Source organism: Micromesistius poutassou (assembly GCF_964030765.1).
Source record: "Micromesistius poutassou genome assembly, chromosome: 17".
Classification (NCBI taxonomy): Eukaryota; Metazoa; Chordata; class Actinopteri; order Gadiformes; family Gadidae; genus Micromesistius; species Micromesistius poutassou.
In genome coordinates, this window is record NC_140287.1 from 16,244,214 (window position 1) to 16,264,194 (window position 19,981).

General features: G+C 45.7%; 1 protein-coding gene across 1 annotated transcript; it reads right to left on the reverse strand.

The window, feature by feature from the left end:
• Positions 1 to 4,495: 4,495 nt before the first annotated feature.
• Positions 4,496 to 10,948, reverse strand: LOC311362326 (thyrotropin receptor-like; the record flags this gene model as incomplete). Its single annotated transcript, XM_084482147.1, has 6 exons — positions 4,496 to 4,636; positions 6,957 to 8,064; positions 8,280 to 8,468; positions 8,678 to 8,755; positions 8,862 to 8,930; positions 10,824 to 10,948. 6 exons carry the CDS (start codon positions 10,946 to 10,948, stop codon positions 4,496 to 4,498), a joined length of 1,710 nt encoding a protein of 569 aa, XP_084338273.1.
• Between the last annotated feature and the right edge of the window lie 9,033 nt (positions 10,949 to 19,981).

Below are 19,981 nucleotides of genomic sequence, written 5' to 3' on the forward strand. Positions count from 1 at the left end.
TATAGGCTACAGTACAGCAGGCGAGGTCAGCTCGACTCGCTTCCAATGATTTCAAAAACTCGCAACTTCAAAAAATTATTGTATTTATTGCAGAACTTGCAATACTTGCAACTGCAGAAATGAAAGTCATAGTTGCAGAAATCGCTGGTGTACACCCAATGCAAACCAATTATAATGCCCGACTATCGATGTAAATGTCTGTGTTGATAGAATAATATTAGAAATAAAACTATCCTTGTATCGCAATGATCACATTACATTTTGGGGGACTACTTTCTCAGTAGCGGCGGAATTTCACTCTGCTCCGGTGTAGCAACCAATTCACTACAGCAGAAGGTAAACAGAGAAGCGCACTCCAGGTAATATCAGTCCGCCACTGCCATAGCTTGCTTCTAACTACAGGGATTATAAACTAAATGCAATGCGATGCAAGGGTAAGTTTATTTCGAACACTATTTTATCAACACAGACATTTACATCGATAGTCTGGCATTATAATTGGTTTGCCTCAGGAGTGGGTAAAACTTTTTATTGGCAGGCTAGCAGTTCCCCTCGACTTGCGCTAGCCTAGCACCAGCGATTTCTGCAACTAGAAGGACTGAATTAAAAGTGTTGAAAATGGTCTCCGATGATAAATAACACACTTGGCTCACTTGGAAATGAGACCCGATGTCCATGAAAACTGAACATGGATAAATAATGCCAAGTTTAGGCTTCAGGACCTGTAAAATATACCGTAATAAACCTACAGTTTAGCTTCATAACAACAACAATTATCTGCAACAAAACTTATTTCACTCCTCAGTACATTCAACACTCACCGACATGATGGACTTTCAGTCTTCCTTCTTCTCGACCGGAACAGGTATGCTGAAATAGTAGTGTGGGCGGGGCTAGACCTTTCTAGGCAGGGCTGGTCGTCCAGCCACACCTTCCCGCAGGCCGCAGCCGTTAGGTTCTCGGCCAGTGGGGCGCTCGCTGAACCCACCGGACCGTCAGCACAGCACTAACTTTGGGGCAAGAGTAGTAGTACTTTTATTTGTAAAATGACAACCATGCGTTGTACACCGTGAGTTCCTCAGTTAATGCGTGTGTGCAGTGTATTTATTGTTTGAAACATTATTAACCAGCTGATGTAGCCTGGAAATGTGCCAGACCCACATCTAGAATGCTGTAGGGTCTGACAACGAGTAATGAAAATGGCCCAACTCGAGGGGCGGCACCAAGCGTGCATTTGAAAATATCACTGCACGCAATTGGATAACACTACGACCAATATGAAGAATACAAGGGGTGACGTATCCAGACCAGCGGAGCTAACCAATAGATGAGACTTGCCGTATCCGATCGGTAAAACAGCAACGCTTTTGGCCCCGCCTATATCAGATACACCGATGTGATTGGTTCATGTTCTGGGCCAGAACATGAGAGAACATGAGTGAGTATATTGCTCGTTCCCAGAGTGACTCGCTGAGCAAATTCAAATTGTGCTGTGCTGTACTGTTACAACAGTACTTGAGTTACAACACGGGCCCATCAACAACAAACAAACTGGAACAGATATGTACAGGGAGAATATGCTGGAACATTGGAGATCATAAGCAGCAGCTCCGTCCACTCTAGGAGTCGTCGTGAAGGACATGGTTGGAGGAAAGATTTGACATTCAATTCACAAAACACTTGTTTAAGAAACACACTGGACCTCAGAGACAATATTGGGGATGAGTTTAGCTTAAAATTATTAAAACGGAAATCATCACCGGGGCACCTAGGGACATGATCAAAAAGTATGGTGGAGTTTGTAGAAGACAATTTCATTAAATTATTTAAGGAATGATGAACGTATGTATTTAAAAAAAGGAAAATAATAGAAAAAAAAAAGTTTGTTTTAATCAAATTTTGTGGCCTTAGGACTACATTTTTTGAGTTCACGAGCTCTGCCTGCGTCGTGATCAGATCTCACAGCTCTGCGCGGCTCAAACCGAGGAGCGCTTAATAATAATATAGGATTATAATTTATATGCGAGGGGATATTATTGAAAAAGATCGGGAAATAACGCGTGAAGGTCATTCGATGCTCACACCGTGCGTGGGAGGGGAGCTCTGATTTAAATAATTCATAAAAACAATTATTAATAGAGCACGACTATATCGACAACAGCATAATAAAGTTATAACAGCTGTTTCACCATACTATTCAAATACAATGAAAACTGAAAACCCAAACATTTCACGACCCATTAATATAATTTCAAGGTGTTTTGTTCTGTTCATTATTTTTTTGTAATATTCAAGTATTTTTGTTTGAATTGTAGGCTACAATCCAAACTGGATTCAATCCAAACTGAAATATAAAAACATTGGCCAATTCTATGTGTAAAATACATTAATTGAAAATCAAAACAAGACGTAAACGATATTGACATAATGGTAAGGGGAGAGTGGGGGCCTCTATGAATAGTCAAATATCCTAACTTTTATGCCTCCTTTACTTAACCTTAGTGGGAAACGTCATCGGGTCAAGGGGAGATGAAAAGGTGCTTCCTTTCGAACATAGGAAAAGACAGCACTGTTTAAAATGAATTTGACTCCACTTTTCCTAACCGACGTCATTGCGCGACGGCGAGTATTGCTGACCTCTAGCGTCTCTAGCGTGGAACTACAATTTTCCGAAGATGGACTACAACAAGCGCTCTTTGAGCCATGCGTTCTTGTCGTATTGATTTCAATCAGGTTATCGCCAACGGTGAGACTTAGGTCGGACTTGGCCAACGGGAATATTTTAGGCCACTTGAATCCCAATTCACATGTGAAAAAAAAGAGGCTAAACTTATGTTGATGTTGAAATTAACTGCCCCCAGTAGTCTTTCTTAACAGACAAGAAAATACAATTAATAATAATGGCTACCAAATTCAGAAACATTATTTGAATCAAAATGAATTAATTCATTGCTGGTTAGTAAGCACACAATATACACCATAAGAAAAGAAAATGCAGACTGCACATATAAGAAAGACTATAGGCCTACTGGGGGCAGTTATTTCAACATCAACATAAGTTTAGCCTTTTTTTTCACATCTGAATTGGGATTCAAGTGAAATGGTTTTCAGGTTTTCACTTACTACAGCGACACGTAAAGAGGGCACATTTGTTTTTTATGCTCGAAAACGAATTATGACACTTTGATTAAATGCTGGCTACATTACGGTAGCTCAAAATGTATTGTTTGATGCTAAATATTTGTTGTTATAACAAACAATAAGCTAGTTAGCTAGTTAGTTATATTACAGTACAGAATTTAAGTGTGTGTGTGTGTGTGAAATTATTATATTATATTATATTATAAGACTGAAAAACCATACTTTGCTTTATTGTTGAGAGGGTAATGACGAAGAATCGCATGAGAAAAACAAACTAAACTGCAATTTACTTTTAGCATTAGTATGACAACGACTTAAAGTCTCAAAATATATATATTTTTAAATACTTGACATTTCCACAGAGAATGCAAAAAAAACCAAATGTGTGGCTCAAGTCTGGGTCTGTAACTGTATTGGGCTACCACGGACACAACTATTAAGGTAGCCACTCATGTTCTGGCAGGGTTTAATAAGAAAGTTCAATATTCATATTCCATGTTAGTTTTCCAGGAACTGTACAGTACATTTTCTGTTTCAAAGCTGCACCAATCTTACTAATCCAAAGACAAGAACACCTGAATATACCGTATAAAAAATCTGGCCATCCGGCTAAATCTCTCAGATGTACACAGATCACAAGATGGAAGAGATGTATAATTAGATGTATAATTGCTTTCAATCAAATGATTACCTCTGCTAACTAAACGGGATTCAACCCGACTACAAGACAGAATCCTTTTAGTCACTTTGGGGTCAGAAGCACAATTCAGTTGTCCTTCAAGCTAATTACATTTCCAAGATGGAAGACTGTTTGGACGCTATATGAACCCCCATTAAAGCGACATGGGATCCAGATCTCTACTGTAGGTGAGACAGTGTCCTGTTGACAGTAGTTACTGTAGGTGAGATACAGTAGTTACTGTAGGTGAGACAGTGTCCTGTTGACAGTAGTTACTGTAGGTGAGACAGTAGTTACTGTAGGTGAGACAGTGTCCCGGTGAGGCAGTAGTTACTGTAGGTGAGACAGTAGTTACTGTAGGTGAGACAGTGTCCTGTTGACAGTAGTTACTGTAGGTGAGACAGTGTCCTGTTGACAGTAGTTACTGAGACAGTGAGACAGTGTCCCGTTGAGACAGTAGTTACTGTAGGTGAGACAGTAGTTACTGAGACAGTGAGACAGTGTCCCAGTGAAGCAGTAGTTACTGTAGGTGAGGCAGTAGTTACTGTAGGTGAGACAGTAGTTACTGTAGGTGAGGCAGTAGTTACTGTAGGTGAGACAGTAGTTACTGTAGGTGAGACAGTAGTTACTGTAGGTGAGACAGTGTCCCGGTGAGGCAGTAGTGCAGTGTGGGCTTCAGCAGAGCTGCGCCTGCGGCCTCCACAGCCCGATCCGGCTCAGCATGGCCGCAGCGTCCCACTGGAAGGCTCGGGTGAGGAGGGCGTACAGGAAGGGCTGCGTGCACGAGTTCAGAGGGAAGAACAACACCAGCAGCACCTGGAGGGACAAGGACAGGCGTTAGCCTGGTGTTAGCATGGTGTTAGCCTGGACAGGCGTTAGCATGGTGTTAGCCTGGACAGGCGTTAGCATGGTGTTAGCCTGGACAGGCGTTAGCATGGTGTTAGCATGGTGTTAGCCTGGACAGGCGTTAGCATGGTGTTAGCCTGGACAGGCGTTAGCATGGTGTTAGCCTGGACAGGCGTTAGCATGGTGTTAGCATGGACAGACGTTAGCATGGTGTTAGCCTGGACAGGCGTTAGCATGGTGTTAGCCTGGACAGGCGTTAGCATGGTGTTAGCCTGGACAGGCGTTAGCATGGTGAACCTGGACAGACATTAGCATGGTGAACCTATTTAAGAAAACATTAAAGGTGCGGTAGGTATGATTTAAGAGCTATTATTTCGACTGGCTTTTTGGATTGTTTGGATTAAAATAGCATTTATAATCGTTTACTACTTTAACGGCACCGACAATCCAAAAAGCCAGTCGAAACTAGATGGAAAATGTGTGTAGTTCAAAACGTGACGCAGCTTTTACTACTTCGCCACCAACAGAGTTTGTTATGTACGATCATTCAAAAACCCCATCTTATTTCCCATAGACATTTGACCAAGGGAACCGGAGACTCGGAGGCGGGACTTATTCTTCAGAGGTCTAGTTAGATTGTGGCCGTGTCCCAATTCAGGGGTTGCATCCTTCGAAGGACGCATTTGAAGACCGCATACGTCACAGCGGCGCGTCAAGTGCTGTCCCATTTCGAAGGGTCCTTCGAATGCGGCCGAGATATGCAGCCTTCGTTTCCCGGATTTGAAGGACGCATCGGATGCATCCTTCACGGCCCGACGTATCCCAACATTCATTGCGCGTTGGATATTTTTTGAGAAATGGCGCGGAGAGAGCGGAAGCAGCAGCTGCAGCGAATACATATTTAATGACAAAACTTTTTTTTAAATATAAAAGTAAGGTTGGGACCATTTTAAATAGGTAACTTTATTGTCAAAGTTCAATGACATTAACGCTAGACATATAACGTTAAACTAATTAACGTTAAGCCAACGTCCTCTCTTCCTCTTCACCCGGCGGTGAATCTTCTCCCACTCCTCCAATAAAACATAAAACATAACCAATACAATTATGATTTCTGGCTCCATATTTCTCCTCCGCTGTCCGGTTTGAACGGCAGCTGTCAGGGTTGCTAGGAGACAGGAGCGGCGCGTGGTCACGCAAGGTAAAGGACGTTAACGGCTGGTTACGCAATCCGGAAATGCTCCGTAGGCTAGACCGTCCCATTCCACAACGCTCGTTCGGCCTTCGATGCAGCCTTCGCGGTCTACGAAGGCTGCACCTTGGAGTCAACCCCTGAATTGGGACACGGCCTTAACTGCTCCCGGCATAGTTCTGACCAATCAGGGCATCTCTTCACTGATTGGTTAAGGGTACCTGTCAATGACAGCTCCGGAAATGCACCTTTTTGGTTATTTAGTTTAAAAATCGATCTCTCCTTTGCTCTCTCTCTTAACAACTCTCAAATATTACCTACAACTCCTTTGGAAGGGTAACTTCACACAATACTACATTTATGAGGTGATTTATAAGGGTTTTCTAGGGGATATTATCTATAGATACATAATTTATATCAACTAACAATTGCTGTTGCTCATCTAATGCATTAAATTGTTATATATTTCAACAAACATATAAACCACAAAAAGGATTGGAATTGTCCTGCAAAGTTACTTAAAGGAAGATAACGGTCTGTGATTAAACCATCGGTGGCATCTCTCCTGGCCACATTAAAACATAAATTACCAAAGTAATTACAAGCAAGATTACTGAGTAACTAAATGACTCACCACTGCCACAACGGTGGTGAACCGGGTCTTCACTCACCTTGGAGTCAGTGATGGTCTGATCACAGACCAGGTCTAAACTCACCTTGGAGTCAGTGATGGTCTGACACAGACCAGGTCTAAACTCACCTTGGAGTCAGTGACGGTCTGACACAGACCAGGTCTAAACTCACCTTGGAGTCAGTGATGGTCTGACACAGACCAGGTCTAAACTCACCTTGGAGTCAGTGATGGTCTGATCACAGACCAGGTCTAAACTCACCTTGGAGTCAGTGACGGTCTGATTAAAGGTCTAAACTCACCTTGGAGTCAGTGACGGTCTGATTAAAGGTCTAAACTCACCTTGGAGTCAGTGACGGTCTGATTAAAGGTCTAAACTCACCTTGGAGTCAGTGACGGTCTGATTAAAGGTCTAAACTCACCTTGGAGTCAGTGACGGTCTGATCACAGACCAGGTCTGAACCCACCTTGGAGTCCGTGATGGTGATGAGTGGCCGGTGAAGTGCCGACAGCCCGTAGAAGGAGATGGGCGCCACGCACAGGAAGTTGGTGAAGATGAGCACGGCCATGCGCTGGGCCATGCTGGCGTCGTGCCGGCTGGACTGGTGCCGCGGGTTGTGCACCATGCGGTAGATGTGCAGGTAGCAGCCGCACACCACGGCGAAGGCCAGGACGTTGAAGGTCAGCACCAGCACCACGTAGACGCGGGCCGCCGCCGTCTCCACGTCCATGGGCAGGCAGATGCTCACCCGCTGGTAGCTGCTGACGCCGACCAGGGGCAGCAGCGCCAGCGTCAGACACAGCAGCCAGCCGCCCAGCATGGCGCCCACGGCGTGCCGCAGCCGCAGCCGGCGCTCGGGGCTCATGGCGAAGTAGATGGCGTGCCACCGCTGCAGCGTGATGGCGGTGAGCGTGTAGACCGACAGCTCGCAGGAGAAGACGGAGAGGGCGCCCGCCAGCCGGCAGCCGGGCCCCGTCTGCCAGGCGATGGCGTGCCGGTAGTAGTGGGAGCGGGTGTAGACGTCCACCGAGGCGATGAGCAGCAGGTACACGCCCATGCAGAAGTCGGCGAAGGCCAGGTGGCAGATGAGGAAGCGCGTGACGGAGAGGCGGCGGTGGCTGGTGAGCAGGACCAGCAGCACCAGCAGGTTGGCCAGGATGGCCAGCAGGCTGACGGCCCACACCGACACCCGGAGGAAGCCCTGGCTCATCACGTCCTCGCAGGGGTTCAGCGCGTCCGGCTCGGGCACGCAGGCCACGCTCGCCGGCGGGCGGGCGGGCGGGTCGCCGCACAGCGCGTAGTCGAAGCCCTCCTCCGGCGGCTCGGTGGGCAGGTCCACGTAGTACGGACCCTCGTCGTTGGGCCACACGTCGGGCGGGCAGAAGTGGTCGGTGCGGAGGAAGTGGGGAGGGTAAGGGTTTGCGAAGGTCCGGCGACTGCTGTTGCGCACGGCCAGGAACTCGTCCGGCTGGTTGATGCTGGTGTGGCGCCCAAAACGCTTGGGGGTGACCCCCCGGGGAGATCTCTGGCCCAGAGCAGTCTTTGTCAGGTTGCAAATGACTTCTTCTGTTTGTCTGGAATATTAACAGTGAGGGTAAGAGGCCGTTAAGTGCTTATTTCGTAAAAGTACGGACAATAAATCCCAATATTTATGGTTTGTACAATACTTAATTCTGAGCTCTAGTAAAAAAGAGTTGACTATAGCTTTTTTCTGGTAAAAAAAATACAATATTTAAGATATCCAGTTAATACTGTGAGTGTGATGAGCAGAGCTTGTTTCCTGACTCACCCTCTCCAACGCTTCAGCTTTGTGAGGCCACAGCAGTGGCTGGGAAAGGTCAGCTCAGCACTCTGGAGATGCAGAAACGCTGCAAGGGGAGGCAGCGTCTGGAGGCCCCAAGTGTTTTTGGCCTGGAATTTCTCAACGGCCCCGAGTCCCATTGAGGGTAAAGTGGTCACCCTGGTCTCTGAAAGGTCTCTGAGGATCCATACAGAGAGGCAAGTTCACTTCAGAAGGAGACAATGCTGAGATTATTCATGGGGGTTGTTTGTGTTCAATGGAACACATTGAACTTCTTTCGTAGTAGGCATTGGGGAAACTAATTGCAGGCTGCACTAACATTCTTGAGCATCTTGTAGTAGTAAACATGTTTACATTCAAACACACAATATACTTCAGCGTCTTACAAAAGTGTCGGACCGTGAATGACTCCAGAAAATGCCAAAGCGTCTACTGTTTCCAAATCCACATTCCTGTTGAGATACCTAAACAAATAAAAATAAGAAAAAGAGTGTGTGACACATTCCCATATGTCTGTCCTTTGTTCGTGTTGTGTCACTGCTCACAGGGAGCACAGAGAGGAGAGCCTACACTTCCTCCAGTCGGCTCTCGTTGAAGGCAAACGGCTGAATCCTCCTCAGGCCGTTGCCGTTTAACATGCTTAAAAAAAGACAAAAGAAGTTGGAAAAGCGTTACAACTCTTTACACAAAACAATGCAAATAGTCCATACATCATTGATTATTGTTATTATTAGTGATATTTTAGTAAGTAATGATGGTTGGCTTTGAAAAGGGTAGATTATGGATAGATGGTGTCGTCAAAGTATCCCTGAATCCCATAATAGGTTTTTCAAACCACCTGCGACTGCAAACACATGTTATGCAGTTGCTATTGCGGCTTTATGCGATTTCTTGAATGGGTGCTATCTATGCTATATATATGTGGTTTGCTTTTAGCTTTCAGATACACTTCAAGGCTTGCAGGTGGCATTTGACTGAGATGTTGTTTCACGAAATGTATATCAATAACCCCAACTACTGATTTGTTTCCCACTGAAACTGAACCATGCCACCGAAAATATTAATATATCTTTATCGAGAATAAGCTAATTAAAATGCTATACTAGAAGCCAAAGACAGGGAAATGGCTGAACGTGTACTTACATTGTTAAATAATTCTCAGATAATCCATTGAAAGCATTGGCAGGTATCACTTCTAATAACGTATTATCCACAATCTCCCTGTAAGAAAAGATAGAGATAAGGTGGAGCAACATGACAACTGAGCATCACAAATAGAACGTTCAAATTGTACAGCGTGCAGTTGAATGCTTCCATACAAAACAAACTCGGCCTGTACTGAGAGGATGTGTTTAAGGGCAGGGAAGAAGCCGAGCCCTGTGTTAAGAATGCCGCTGTAAATAAAGACAAACATACGAGTCCAAATGAATGCAGATCACCACATGGCTTAGGCAGGTTAGGTTCGTGTTATGTCGGATGGACGGTGTGTGTTTAAATCAGCAGCATGTTGGGTCCTTACAGATACTGCAGGTGAGGAAGGGCCTTGAACGCCTCTGGGTGGATGGAGGCCAGCTTTCTGAGGCTTCGTAGTTCTCTGCACTTGCAAAATGGTGACACACACACACACACACCAATGCAAACACACACACACACACACACACACACACACACACCCATGCATGCAAACAGACCACCCCAGACAGACACACATACACACACAAGCACACAAACACACACACACGGTCAGCCTTATGCCTTCTAGATGCTATGTTAACTTTTCTAGGTCTATACGATACATATTTGAAGTTATGTCAATTGTATTTATCTTAGACCAACGAGGTCAAGTAGGACGACCCAGGGGTGAAGCGTTGGGTGGAGCAGAATGCTAAGTCCTGTGTGTGAGAGGAGGTGCTCACATGTGACTGGTCCTGGGATGGTTGTAGAAAGAGTGACGATCAAGGCCTCTTAACGTCTTATCCTCAGAGATGTAGCTGAAAAAAAACCAGATATCCACACGCATGCATGCACACACACACACACACACACACACACACATTATATATATATATATATATATATAACATGAATATACTGTATATAATAGCTAACCATGCAAGCATAATGTAATTAGCTTTATTTTATATAATCGAATACATTATATGATAAATCACTAAGGAAGAAAATGATGAACGGAGAGGCTTATGAAACATGCGAACAATATTGTCTGGGCTAATAAACATAAATGTTCACATTCAGGAGACTGTACACTCGCATTAAAAACAGACAGCTAAATAAATGGTGAAATACCTACATGTGGGAAATGTTGACTAACTTGGAAAACGCCTCCTGCGGGATTGAGGACAGACGAGTTCCTTCGAGCCATCTTAAACGCAAAAATAATAAACATCGTGTTATCTCATTTTCATATTTTAAATTGTATTAATACTGAATAAGGAATGTTTTCTTACACGCCTATATGCGTCACATTTAGAAACAAACGTAGACTCCAAGATGTCCCGTTTGGTCACTTACACCTCCGTGGTGCGGGGGTGAAACGCGGGCAGCAGCTGGAGGTCGGAGCAAGAGACGCTCCAGGAGGTCCAGTCGCACTCGCAGTAAGGCGGGCAATACTCCAGGTGCAGGGTAGCGTCGACCATCGTCACGAAGAAGATAATACGCGCTAGATAGAGCATCTTCAGCGTCCGTTTGGACCCTGCGTCGACAGGCAGTGAGGCAGCGCAACAAGTGCTTGTGGTGAGAGGAGCGGGTCGCGCGCGCCCCCGCCCGCTCTTTCTGTTGGTCTTTTGTCATACATAACATACAATACCTAGAGCGCTTTTGTATTCCTCAAGTAATTTTTTTTAATGAAAAATATTAAATGTTAGGGCTCAAAATAAACTGGGCCTGCCTCATTCAGGGGAGGGAAAATGGCCAAAACCAAATCACAAGAAGTCAAATTCTGTCATTAGCGTCACATTGTAAGACGTTATTTGCGCTAATGGCCTTCTTTGTTAATGGCCTTCCACACAATGTAAATAATGGTAGCCTAACGTTATTACTTACAGCCTCACAAATGACTCACAAATGATTGTGATTAGTTTAATTTGTGAGTCACAATCACAACATTTCTGGATGGGCGTTGGTGCTTTTTGGCCCAGCAGCGAGGATAGAGTCCCATCTAATTGAACCTGTACATTAGAGCCGTCTGTCAACAGCGGATACGGCGTATCAATATAGGATATTGTGGCGATATAGCTGCACTGAAAGGACGAGACGGGAGTCCAGGTTAAGCAGTCAAATCAACTCCGGCGCCCCATACACCGCTCGGCTACGGGAGTTGTCTTTCTATAACCACGCACCTACTACAGAAAACACGGCACACCTGGCCAACACGAACAGCACTCTCACTCATGGTGTCGGACTAAAAAACGAAAACAATTGTCCCAGTATCGTTTGCGGCACCTGGAACACGGCGACCATGCCCACGGTCGCCACAATATAGTGTACCGAGTACCAGATTGGGCTTACTAGCGTTATGATTGACACATCAATGACAATTACATTCGGATAATGGTTCTTGAACTACAGCATCTTCACGAAAAACACAAATCACAAATTCTGAAATGTTTATTTTTCACAATATTAAACGCTATAAACAACACAACCACTAGAGTGCGCCACCAACCAGGGCTATGTCTAGATATCATACACCCTACGTCTAGATATCATACACCCTATTTCTATCATACACCCTACGTCTAGATATCATACACCCTATTTCTATCATACACCCTGAGGAGAACGCTTTAACTGAAGACAATGGATCAGGTCTCGTTTTAACACAAAAACAGAATAGTGAATAGTGAATAGGCACCCAATACATGACTGAAGTCTACCGATCTCAGCTATTCACCACTATACTACATCACATCATGGATACCTATATTTGTCTTAAGTTTTTCATGCAGTAGCATAAAAAAAACCCTTGGACAAATGTAGAATTTTCATGATATCAGAAAGAAAGCTACGAGGTACTTTTCCCCACAGTCTGTGACAAAAGGTAACAAATAAAAAGGTAATAAAGTGTCAGTGACAGAGTGTTGACGGCTCAATGCATTCAAACGGCCTGTTTCCCAAATGAAGCCGTAAGCCATAAGCAAACATATTTGCCAAATGCAACCAACTTAAGTAATTGGAAACGCATTGGAATTCCTTGAGTATAGAGAACAAGTGGAACGACATGGAGACCCTTTCTATGACGATGCGTCATAACACTCAAGGATCTCTGAACCAAACGGCATCACTCCCTGGTTCGGTGCAATTGAACCGAAGATAAAAGATAAGTACCTCTAACAAAGAGCTGAACCCTACACAACGTAATGTTCTTCTTATGACTATGTGATTATGGGCTTCTTCTTTTGGTGTTCGTACCGTTCTGATGCCCTGCAGTATAGCGGTTACCCACGGCGACACGTGACCACAAGAAGGATCCCATGAACAGCATGTATTATTATATTGTTTAAAATACCACATCATTCAACTAGCATTCTTCTAGATTGAGGAGTATCAGACTGATTGTTCAACAAACTTTATTTTCTATTGTCGTATCGCAATATTCGTTGGTCATATTGTAATATTTTAGGGTTAGGGTTAGTTAACCCTAACCTAACCCTAACCCTAACCCAAATCTAACCATAACCCTAATCTGATGAACAGTGTGACCTTGATTCACACGGCAGGCACCCATGTTGTGGCCGTCATGGACCCCACCCTCCTTGACCCACTCCACCTAGCTCCCTGGGCACTCATCAACTCCCCTCTCTCTTTATTTTTTAATTTCCTTTATTTCACCAGTTTTTCTTCACATATATACACACACACACACACACACACACACACCGATCAAAACAATGATGTGCCGGTGCACCCAGGGTCATCATGACCAACGAAAGCTGCACGACATATTACCTTATACCCCTATATCCCCTAACCCTAACCCTTACCCTTACCCTAACCCTAACCCTAACACTAACCCTAGGCCGGAGTTCTCCATGCAGAACCATGTGACTGTATCATTCATATCATTCATTCAAGGTAGAAAACAGAATTAAGCATGTTTGCATGGAAAAGAGATTAGGGAGATTAGAGATTAGTATATTATAATTTCTAACTCTTGTAATCCAGTTCTAATCCACCATTCTTTATCTGATGCTAATCCTAATTAGTACCCCACAGCAGGGTCGTCCCGAGGTGAAGAGGTCAGAGGTCAAGGTGTCTGAGGCTGGGGGGGGGTCACTGCTGTGGGGGGGGGGGGGGGGGGGGGGGCTTTGGCCTAGGGGTGCCAGACCAAGAGCCCACCCTCCATCGACCAATCAGAGAGAAGAGAACCGGAGGGTAGGAGGCACTCTACTACTCCCCCCCCCGCCCCCCCCCCAGTCCCTGGCACCACCCGCCGTCCGCCCCCGTGCCAAATCTCTGTCTGGCCACTCCTTTTGCCCCCCCCCCCCCCACCCCACCCCCCATGTGTAGATCGATGGGTCTGTCTGGCCTGGGCCGGAGCCTCGGGACAGACGGACTGCAAACAGAAGGACAGACACAGGCAGTACATGACATAGGAAGACAGCAGAATGCAGGTTATGATTCTCAGGGGGGACAGTTGCGGAATCTCCAAATGCATCCCAGTTGGTTCAAATTGTACCAATAAAAAAGCAGCAGTGGTGGGGGCTATAGGAACCCACAACTACATACACACGTTGATATGGACCCGACATATCAAATGCAAAGCAATATACTTTCCATCTGCTGCAACTATGCACCAAGGCTCCAGGTCAAGGTACAAAGACGACGATAAGATGCTAGATAAAACATTTCATTAAAGGTCCCATGGCATGAAATTTTCACTTTATGAGGTTTTCTAACATTAACATGAGTTCCCCTAGCCTGCCTATGGTCCCCCAATAGCTAAAAATTGCATTAGGTGTAAAACGAGCAGTAGGTATCTTGCTCCGGCTTTGAATAACAGGTTAACTCCCCTTTCTCTGCTTGGCCCGCCCAGAGAATTTGGCCCACCAATGAGACAGAACCGTGCGAGCGCAGTGTGTGTGAATACACACACACACACACACACTGTAACGCAAGTGTTCTTTGTTATTTGGATAACCGTTCTGCTGTTGGTGTTATGGCGCATAACACGCAACACAATAACGCAAGCTTGCATAAAGCTCCCATTTGATGAAAAGACTAGACTGCGTCGGGTTCTCTGAGGTCTCTGGTATTTCCACAACGAGATTCGTAGTGCGGGTTATCTCGGCCATGGTTGAGAAGTGTCGAGTGTTTCGCCTATAATGGGTTTTTAAAAGTATGAGTGCTATATAGGAACCTTCAGTCGCACTAGGTGGGAAGACCTCTCCTGGGCCGTCGCCTAGGAGGGGGGGTACCCTAGACTGGTTTCCCTTCGGCCCCGGGGCTTAACCTGTGCTGGCCCTATTTCCTGCCTTCGCAGCTTGGTACTGCGTGGGGGCTATCTCAGTAAACCAAAAGAGAAAAGAGAAGTATTTCCCGCCTTCGCAGCTTGGTACTGTGTGGAGGCTCAGTAAACCAGACACCAGATAAAATAAGGGGGCATCCTTGTAGTTCAAGTTCTCCGTAGAGGTTGCTTTGATAAGCTAGCAGGGGGGGAAAAAGCAGGGCAAGGAAGAAGCAGAGAGTCTAGTGGACTCTGAACACGCGTTATATACCCATATCGCCAGCCAGCGCATGCGTAGTTGTGATAAAATAATGTTCAGTTTTAATCAGGGACAGAGGGGTGTGGAGGTTCCTGTTTCTACGAGGTATTTCGTAACACTTTGTGCTGACGCGACAGCTCAACAGTTAAAAGTCAGTTTTTTTCCATGAGTAGATGCGCACGATTTCTTCGGAGGCAGTTGGTATACTTAGTGTTGAACCAGCGGACCACCGCAATTCAGCAGTTAACAGATGGCCATGATGGTTCCGCTTTTCTTTGAGGTAGTCAGTACACTTATTGTTGAAACAGCAGATCAGCAATACATCAGTTTAGATACAGCAGATCAATAGTTACAACAGTTCAGCAATTCACATATTCGGTCCGGATTAAAAGCGGATGTCCTGCCCTTGATCGGGAAGCTTAGGGCTAGGTGCGTCAATGTGTGGCCCACGGGCACACAACAGAAGGAATTGAGAACCGCGACATGGAGGAGAAAGGGATTGTTGCCCGGGATTGTCCGCCGGAACCCCGCTGCCCTCTGAACGCTGCCCGTTGCCCGGGGTTGTCTCCCGCCAGAGCCCTGCTGGCCGCTGCGGGGCTCCGGCGGGCAGCGGGGCTCCGGCGGGAGACAACCCCGGGCAACAATCGCGGGAAACAATCCCTTTCTCCTCCATTTCACGGTTCAGTCTGTACTTAATATTGACGTGGAAGTGGAAGAACCAGAGGCGTCTGAGAACCCGACGCAGTCGTTTGAGTTTCATAATATCATCCGGAGGCGCAAACAGCTTTTGACCATGAAAATCGATATTATATTATATAGATATCTATATATAATATGATATTATTTAGATATAGAGCTCCAGGACTCCCGCCGGAGCACCCGGATTGTTCAGTGTTCCACTGTAATCACTAGTGCATGGTACCGTGGCCGCAAGCTGCTCAGGGCCACACCGCCACCCTCCACCTTGACCCGCCTCTAAAAAACGGCACGTTTGTGGAGAGCTCATTGTGGGACTGGCTCGTAGTGGCTGTAATTCTGCACCAAGGCTGAATTTCTTGAACGTCTTCAAATACTGTATCAGGGGCCCATTAACACCTATATATAAGCATCCATGAAGTAGCATGCCATGGGATCTTTAAATGTTTCCACTGCGGCGTTGGCTTTAATCGGGTAGGATAGTGGGCTCGCACATGCACACAAGGCCCACATAAACACGCCGTGTCAAAATCGCCATGGAAATCAACCACGCTTACGTTTCATTTTCAGGCTTTGGTCCTGGGGTGCCAGGCTCGGTGAATAGACAGCTGCATCAAGGTGTAAAGGACAGGGCACACCCTGAATGACAGCCAATCAGACGCCTTCAAAAGGTCACACACACAAAGAGGCAGACACACAGATACAATCAGGACGGGTGCAGCTGCAGCCGCAACCGGCACTAACAGCTTCTCCTCACGACTCACGAGGCGAGTCCGGGCAAGACGAGGGGGGGGCAGCACCTTGGGCGCTGTGAAGAGCGGAGCTTGTTGGCACCACAGGCCTCGCACTCGAACGCAAGCGTTAGAGAACCGTCCGATGAGATGGGCACGTCGCACTCTCGCTCAGCGCTGCGTTATGTAACCATCATCACGACGACTGGCACTGGGACCCGGTGGGGCCTATCCGTCCGCACGAATGGGACCGAAGCCCAAGGCAGTCGTCATGGGGGGGGGGGGGGGGGGGGGTGTCTGTGCTGGAGGACACCCCCCTGAGATCCAACAACTTCTGTTGGTCGGGTGTAGAACGTCGGGTTCCACTGGGAGCGCCACTGAGAACCACCAGGCCTCTTTCACATCTTCAAAGACAATTCAAACACATGCACATTTCAGAAAACACAAACAGTGATAAAAAGATATAAATAATCAGAGTATTCAGAGTATTATATATATATATATATAAAAACGACAGATATTTTAATTAAAGTAGTTACACTCTGCAGTAGGTATAGCTGGCTTAGGAAGGGGGAGGGATCAGCTATTGCAGAACAAGATGGAACTGATCCCAGTTCACCGTGTGCCGGATGATCTCACTGCTGCCCACTTTACACACACACACACACACACACACACACACACACACACACACACACACACGTGCAGCCACGCACGTTCACACAGGTGCCATGTTTGCTTTTTTTCTAGCGTGGAGTCCCAGACGAGACAGGCTGGCACGGTGCCCACTCGGCTCCAATATAAACTTTATTTATAACAGCCTGGAGGGTCATCGCTCGGGGGTGGTACCTGGAACAGCCTGCAACAGCCTGGAGGGTCATCGCTCAGGGAGGTACCTGGGACAGCCTGGCAGGTCATCAGGGGAGGTACCTGGAACAGCCTGGAACAGCCTGGAGGGTCATCAGAAGGTACCTGGAACAGCCTGGAACATCCTGGAGGGTCATCGCTCAGGGAGGTACCTGGAACAGCCTGGAACAGCCTGGAGGGTTATAAAGGGAGGTACCTGGAACAGCCTGGAAGAGGTCCTGGCCAAACAGCCGTCAGAGCACTGGGGCCTCCAGAGTGGCCTTCACTCGTCACTGTACTTCTCTCTCTCTCTTTCTCTCGCTCTCACTCTGTCTCTATCTCTCACTGCCTCTGCTCCACACACACACACACACACACACACACACACGTATGCACATACGTATGCACATACGCACACACACGAACACACACAGATGCACGCACACACACGCACTCTCTCTCACAAACATACATCCACACAAATAGGACACATTATCATATTATAAATAAACCTGTCCATTTATGCTACAGTGTAACACAGCACAAAGGTCACTTTTAAACAGCAGAGGACTATGTTCAATGGCCTGGAACGTTGAGCGTAGAGTAGGGATTACAACTGAAACAAACGTAGATATATATATATATTTGAATTAAGTATGCGTAATCACACTCACAACATTCAAAGATATTGCTGGTGAGAATAAATGGCTGAAATACATTTTCTGGGTTGCGTGATATTTATTATATCATATTTCTCTCATTCCAATGTAATATAATGATGGTGGATGGCTGTTTGCAGATGGCTGTGTGAGAAGGACACCGTGTCATCTGATATTGATGACAACATTTGAGAAGCACATACCAGTCAGCCCCAGCCTGGGAACCAGTAGAATCTGGGAGCTCATGTTATATCTGCTCTGGCAGATGGTCTGGCCCCCCCTCCCATTAAGGCAGACCTGCGTACAACCTGGCCCGGCCCGATCGCGACCGTTTACATGTGGCGGATTCAATCCGTTAGCACTGTGAGGCCTTTTGGTAAACAACCAAGATGGCGGCCTCTGACCTGAAAAGTTGAATCAGCTTCGGCGACAGCTTAAAACCAACGGGACAGGATGTTCTCTCTCTAAGAAGAACAAACAACGGCACTGAAAGCCTTCCTTGATAAGAAAGATTGGTTTGGCAAAGTTTGGTAATTGCGACAGGATTTGGTCAAAGTTGAATTTCAGCCCAGGGCTACGTCACATGTTTCATTGCTCTAGTTGGCAGTCGGTCTATCAAATTGCATCCAGAGGTACTTTGGTTGGTGCCCGATTATAGTGCCCCTTGGGAATATAAAATGAGTTGCTTCAACTAACAATCATGTATTTACATCCACTACCAATTAAGTGGTTATGCATACAAAACTTGATTTATGAGAATTGACTGAATGCTGTAAATCATATAATGCAATGAGAGATGCAGAAGTCTCAAATATTGGATTATTATTATTGTAAATTAACTTTTTTTTCTTTTTAAAACTTTTGACATGCCTTAAGAACATAAACCTTTTATACCAGAGATGCACTGTGGTCCAAGATCAGGAGAGGGTGAACGATTTGAGTGCAGGTGAACTGAATAAACTAATAACACAACTATAATATTATGATAATGTAATATGTTTAAAGGCCAATATCCCATTTACACAGGGACATTAACATGGATGAATTTTGCGGCTGACACAAGATCGTTCATATCTTGTGTACTGATCTGTAGGACAGAGGAGGGAATACTCATACTCATTCACCAGTCTCATATGTTTACATGACATTAAATCACATTTAATCTGATCCATTTTCCCCATTTTAGGTGGATTGCATTTGAATTGCATGAAATGTGCATCGGATGAGGTCGTCATGGGCGGACATTAAAACTGATCTTGAGCACCTTTCGTCTCTCAGGAGTGTGCAACTCCCAAATCTATTGCTTATGCTATTGAAACAAAAACATTTATTTTAAATGATTTTGTTCTTTTTTTGTATATGTGCTTACGCATAATTGCGTAAGCACATAAGTGTGTTTTATTGTCTCATCGTCGACTGAATATAATTACTATTATCTACGACTGATTCATGTTATTTTAGTTGTACATTCAAGTGTTGTTGTTTGGTCTCTGTTTTGTATTATTACCATTAAATGATGGTGAACAAACTCTAATACGTTGCTAAATGTACGTTGCTGAAAGTCAGCCACGTACCCTTGACACAGTCGTTGTGAGTTCATTTAAAGGACAATATTTTCTTTGCCTCCATGTCTCCGCCGTCGTAACGGTCAAAGGTTAGAAAATGTGCCAGACGGAGGATAATGTTTTGGATGTTGATCTCCTGTTCCCTGTTTCCTGCCCGAAGCCCCACAGCGTGCCAAGCTCCCTCTGAGAGCTCCAGTCACCACATGAAGCAACGCCACATACCAACCAGCAGGACCTGGGGTCCGGAGATCAAGACTGGACACACTGAGACACAGGCTTACGAAAGGGTTACGATGGAGTCAGCTCAGACACAGGCTGGACCGTAACGATGGAGTCAGCTCAGACACAGGCTGGATGGTAACGATGGAGTCAGCTCAGACACAGGCTGGACGGTAACGATGGAGTCAGCTCAGACACAGGCTGGACCGTAACGATGGAGTCAGCTCAGACACAGGCTGGATGGTAACG